Consider the following 6,000-nt stretch of genomic DNA (forward strand, 5'->3'; position numbering starts at 1 on the left):
TCGCTGTGAAATAGACTTTTCCCGGTGCGTTCTATTCGCCCCAAATAATGACATGACACGCCGCAAAAGAGTCTTTCGGTTTGGCCCAATATTGTTGCGAAAAATTTAAAGCGACGATATATATCATCATAAATAATCCTCAATATCGCTGCAAATACCTTTGATACTATCCCAGTGATATTGTGATGTCGTCGCTTGAATATTATTCGCGGCGATAATGGTCGCCGTAAATGTTGGGATGCTTATCACGGCGATTCCATGTTTCGTCGTCTAATGAGCTATACCTGCGGATGCGTAGTCGCCGCAAAGAATATTATCGTCGCAAATAATTGTCACGACGATTTTCTCAACTCGACGCAATAGTAGTTGACGGTATTCCTGTATATTTGCGGCGCATATAAATCGCTGAAAGGTTATGATTTTTGGCGATATAGCGTCGCCGCTATTGGTTCTCAACGAATATTAGGTTGATTCCAACGAGTTTTAATTCGCCGCAAATTTGCTTTGGTTCAATTTTTTTTTTTTCCATTTGCCGTTTTGGCTGGGATTTGTTGTCACACTTACATAATTAAAATTGGTAACACATATGGCAACTTCTTATTAAATTGAGGTCAGCCAGAAGAATATATATATATTTAGTATCTTACCTGAAATAAGATACTAAATATATATATTAAAAAAATATATATAAACACCACACAAGTAGGAAACTTTTTCAGCTCATAAACTAATACATTCATTCAGTCAAATTCAGTTACATAGAATTCACATTAGTATCGTATTATGGGCTACACTAGGGTGTACCAATATGCATCCAAAACCTACAACGCAACTACTAAATATCTTCTAAACAATATTATCTAAAAATGTGCACATTCATTCAATATATGTCAATTGGCCTGCAGCTGAAATTACATCTACTCAGCTATTTCAATATGCACCTGGGGCATGAGGGGTGGGTAGAACAAGCTTCAACATGTTTGCAACAATTCCCTTAAAATCTCAAAATTTCTGCATATTTGATCTTGCTATATCTCCAACTCCAATATCTGTCAATGATACACAAAAAAAGAAAAAAACAAAAAAACAAAACCGTTACTACAAAATAAACTTCACTACTGTTTATTGTTATAAAAATACCAGATGAACAATTATAATGAACCCTTTTCACAGCAGTAAATTTACTATCCCCCAGGAAGCTATGATTCTACTATACCCCACCCTTTTATGTGGTTTCTATAAAGGTTTATCTAATGTCACATATTGATATTTAAGGTCATTTGGTATTCCTAATAGGGAAATTACTATCAATCTACACAACTCAGTGTACATAATTTACTGTGAATTCTCTTACTGTTTGCTTATGATCTCCTCACAATTCCTTCATTTCTTCTTACATAAGACTCCACCATTGAATCCCCTCATATGCTCATGATTAAAGTTAGTCAATAGCCACAAAAATCTGTCCAAACAGAAGCAAAACAGAAAATATTTAGAAAACAGCAGAGGAAATAATGAAGCTCAAACCAGTACATAATATTCACTGTTCTCTTAACATTTCAACCTCTTATTTGTCATAGTCTCTTCTTTTATTTCCATCCCTCCATCTCAACCTCAAGAGGTGACATGATGAGAAGTACCAAGTGAACACAAAGGCACAACCAATTAGGGCACTAACCAACCAAAAACAGATTATCCACAAAATAATCTGTTCTGCTCATCCTATCTAGATGTTCTTGCTCAAAAAACATCTTGCTCAAGTTAGGAAAAACAAAAACCAAACCACTTTGCATAGTCTAAAAACACAAGTACCAATAAATTCACCAAGCATGACCCTTCTTGACTTGTAAGTCTTGCCCCAAAGCAGAAAATTTTAACTAAAACAGCAGAGGAAATACCAACACGTTCCAATGCCAGTACATTGCACAACTCCACCTTCTCTTAAGTTTTCAACCTCTACTTTTTCATTTTCTCTTCCTTTATTCCATCCCTCCATCTAGATGATGATCAGCCTACCAAGTGAACTCAAATGCACAACCAAAACCAGCTCTAAGCAACCAAAAACCAACCTATAATTAAAACCAAAATTATGCACATCTGGAACAGAGATGTTCTTGCTCAAAAACCAACACATTGCACAAGTTAGGAAAAAGAAAAATCCCACCAAGTTGTTAGTCTATAAACTAACAACTGCAGCTCACCAAGCATGCATGGTTGTAATTTGAATTGTAAAAAATGACCCAAAGCATAAAATTTGAAGATAATAACAGCAGAGGAAATGATCAACTCAAACTAAACAGCCTACTTATTTTTGAAATTCCCTGTTTTCTTAACATTTCAACCTCTACTTTTTCATTTTCTCTTCTTTTATTCCATCCCTCCATCTCAACCTCAAGAGGTGACATGACCCTAATGTACCAAGTTAACTGAAAGGCACATCCAAAACCAGCTCTAAGCAACAACCATGAACAGAATCCACAAACTAGTATTATACACATCCAAACAGAAAATTCCTTTTCTAACAGCATATTGCACAAGTTAACTGAAGCACAAAAACCAAGACAGTTTTTGGTCTATAAACTAATAACATCTGCTCACCAAGCATAAATTCTTGGCTTGTAAAAAATTTGGAGTTTATACAGACAATAAATTCATGAAAACAGCAGCGGAAATAGCAAACTCAAACCAGTACTTAATTAATTCCCTCTTCTCTTAAAATGAAACCTCTTATTGTTCTTTTTCTCTTCCTTTATTCCATCCCTCCATCTCAACCTCAAGAGGTGACATGAGAAGTACCAAGTGAACTCAAAGACAACCAAACACAATGGTCTAAGAAGAAATTTACAGAATCCACAAAACAATCTCTTTAAAGGACTGCCAAATTGTCCAATCTTGTCCAAAACTTTGCACAAGTTAGACCATTGTGTCAGGTACGTGCAATAAAGAACCACTGCATCACAATCTTCGAGAGTGACTTGATGCGGGGGGCACCTTGGGCGAGGTTTAAATGTGGAGGTACCCTTTTCTTTCTAGTATGGGAGCTGGGAATAACGCCAATATGATCATGATCACTGGAGATCTGTTTGGCTGGGGTACTGGGAGTAGTACTGCTCCAAGGTACCCCATTTTAATTGGTCTTGGTTCCAAGTGAGATATATATACTGGAAATGTGCATCAACTTGAGTAATTATCAGGGATGGAGAAGCTAGCTAGGAGGAGAATTAATTATTGCAGACCAAGTTCAGAAGAGATATTATCCAAGAAATGTTTCCTTCAGCTTTTAAGTTAAAAATTGTTCCCAATATATCCAACACCTTATTAAACTGAGTTCAACTTGTGTGTAAGAAAAGAACAAGAGAAGATGGCTTGATCGAAACCCAGTTAAAGGCAAATTAACTGGGGAAGGATTGATACTAGCTGACAACTCGGATGCCAGTCATGAGAAACCATTTTCTTTTTAATTTCTAGGCCTACATGATCTCCCTCTTGATCTTTCCTATGTCATCGCTTCGATAATTTCAAGTTGGAAGCCACACCCATGACACGAACTTTCTGGTTGAAAATCTTGAATCCATCTATATTCTCCGCTTCTCCACCATCAATGTTGCGGTCCATTCGAGTAAACTTCGTCTCAATATCTTTGAGATACATTGAGCAAAAAGTCAGGCATTCGATGTGAATATAGGCTTCGGCTATTGAGCCTTCTGGGCGAGCTTTATTCTTAACATACCGCTTGAACTTGCCGAGATACCTCTTAAATGGATACATCCATCTGTACTGTACTGGACCCCCAAGTTTGGCCTCACGGGGTAAGTGGACAGCTAGGTGGACCATGACATCGAAAAAAGATGGGGGGAATATCATCTCCAATTTGCATAGAATTGTAACAATATCAATTTGGAGTTGCAATAGGCGGTTAACATCCAGGGTTCGGGCGCACAACTCTTTAAAGAAAGTGCTCAATTCAGTCAAGGCCAATGCAATATCAGTGCGTAAGTACCCACCAACAGCAATAGGAAGTAATCTTTGGAGAAAAACATGACAGTCATGACTTTTCAATCCTTTGATTTTGCAATCACGTACAGAAACACAATGCGATATATTGGAAGCAAATCCATCTGAAAATTTCACATCGGCCAGCCATTCACAGAATTTATTCCTTTCATGACCGTGTAATGTGTACTGTGCAGGTGGCATTGTAACACGTTCACCTTGGACCTTCAAATGTAATTCTTTTCTAAACTGAAAAAGCTCCAAGTCACGTCGAGAATTGATATTATCCTTGGTTTTCCCAGGAATGTTCATTAATGTGCACAAGATGTTATCACAAATATTTTTCTCAATATGCATGACATCTAGATTATGCCGAAGACGCAGGGTTGCCCAATACGGTAGCTTGAAGAGAATGCTATACTTTGTCCAGTTCAACTCTTCAGCAGTGCGTTTTCTCTTTCGACCAGATTTACCAAATTGCACATTCCCAATCATCTGTAGTTGAGCCACCACATCAGCTCCTTCTAAAATCCTTGGTGGCATGCGTTGATTTTCTCGACCATTGAACAAATGTTTTCTCATTCTCCACATGTGATCTGGCGGCAAAAAACGACGATGTCCCATATAACAATGTTTTCGGCCATATTTCAACCACATGGAATCTGTGCCCACATTACAGGATGGACATGCTAATTTTCCTTTTGTTGACCAGCCAGAAAGATTCCCATAGGCTGGGAAGTCGTTGATTGTCCACATTAAAGCAGCATGCAACATGAAAGTTTCCTTTGTGGAGGCATCATACGTAGGTACCCCATGTTCCCAAAATTCAAGCAGTTCATCGACTAACGGTTGCAAGTAAACATCGATGTCATTACCTGGAGATTTTGGCCCAGGAATAATGAGGGATGTTATCATGAATTGGTCTTTCATGCACAACCACGGAGGCAAGTTATACGGAACAAGGATTACTGGCCAAATGCTATACGGTTTAGACAGATTGCTGAACGGATTGAAACCATCACTTGACATCCCAAGCCTTACATTGCGAGTATCATGAGCGAACCAACTATGTTCTTCATCAAATCTCTTCCAGGACTCTGAATCTGCAGGATGTCTCAGGCTAGCCTCATCAGTAGGCCGTTGCTCTTTATGCCATCTCATATCACCTGCTATCTTTGCAGACACGAAGAGACGTTGCAACCTTGGCTTCAAAGGAAAATGCCGCAACACTTTTTGCGGGATAAGGCATGCCTTGTGTGTATTAGGCACCCACCTTGAAGCCTTACAGTTAGGACATTCATTAAGATTAACATTCTCCTTCCAAAACAAGATGCAGTCATTAGGGCATGCATGAATCTTGTGGTAATTGAATCCCAAACCCCGCTCCAATGACTTTGACTCCTCATATGAATGTGGCAATTCAGCATCAGGAAAGGCAGACCGCAACAGGTTCAGTAGCATATCAAACGACTTTATTGACCAACCACCGAGTGTCTTAATGTGTAACAACTTCACAATAAATGACAGTTTTGAGAATTTTGTACAACCAGCAAAAAGTGGACGTCGGGCATCCTCTAGTAGATGGTCGAAAGATGAACTTGGGGAGGGATCTGGTATTGATCCACGAGTTGGCGATGGATTACCATGATCTTGGCGAACATCGACGAATGTGCTTGCCCGGATGTCATCTAACATATGGTCCATGTCATCAATGTACTCGTGGGCGTAATCAGTAACACTATCGTCACCATCGTCATTGAAACTTCGTGTTTCCTCCTCCCCATGAAATACCCACTGAGTATAATTTGGATTGATCCCTTTAATGAACAAGTGAGTCTCCACAATTAGTATAGGCAAGAAGAGATTATTACAGCATGAACGACATGGACACCGAATGCGATTACTGCCCTGAGAATGGTTTTGTGCAGGGGTGAGGAAAGTGTTAGCCCCATCGGCGTATGCAGGCGAACGAAGTCTATCGGTCAAGTTCATCCAGCTTTTGTCCAT

The 6,000-nt window shown here is 39.0% G+C and overlaps 1 protein-coding gene across 1 annotated transcript; it reads right to left on the reverse strand.

The window, feature by feature from the left end:
- Nucleotides 1–3,501: 3,501 nt before the first annotated feature.
- LOC109019917 lies at nucleotides 3,502–6,000 on the reverse strand. Its single transcript, XM_019002300.2, has one exon. It carries the CDS (start codon nucleotides 5,998–6,000, stop codon nucleotides 3,502–3,504), a length of 2,499 nt encoding a protein of 832 aa, XP_018857845.2.

The sequence above is a fragment of the Juglans regia genome, chromosome 16 (genome assembly GCF_001411555.2).
Source record: "Juglans regia cultivar Chandler chromosome 16, Walnut 2.0, whole genome shotgun sequence".
NCBI classification, from domain to species: domain Eukaryota; kingdom Viridiplantae; phylum Streptophyta; class Magnoliopsida; order Fagales; family Juglandaceae; genus Juglans; species Juglans regia.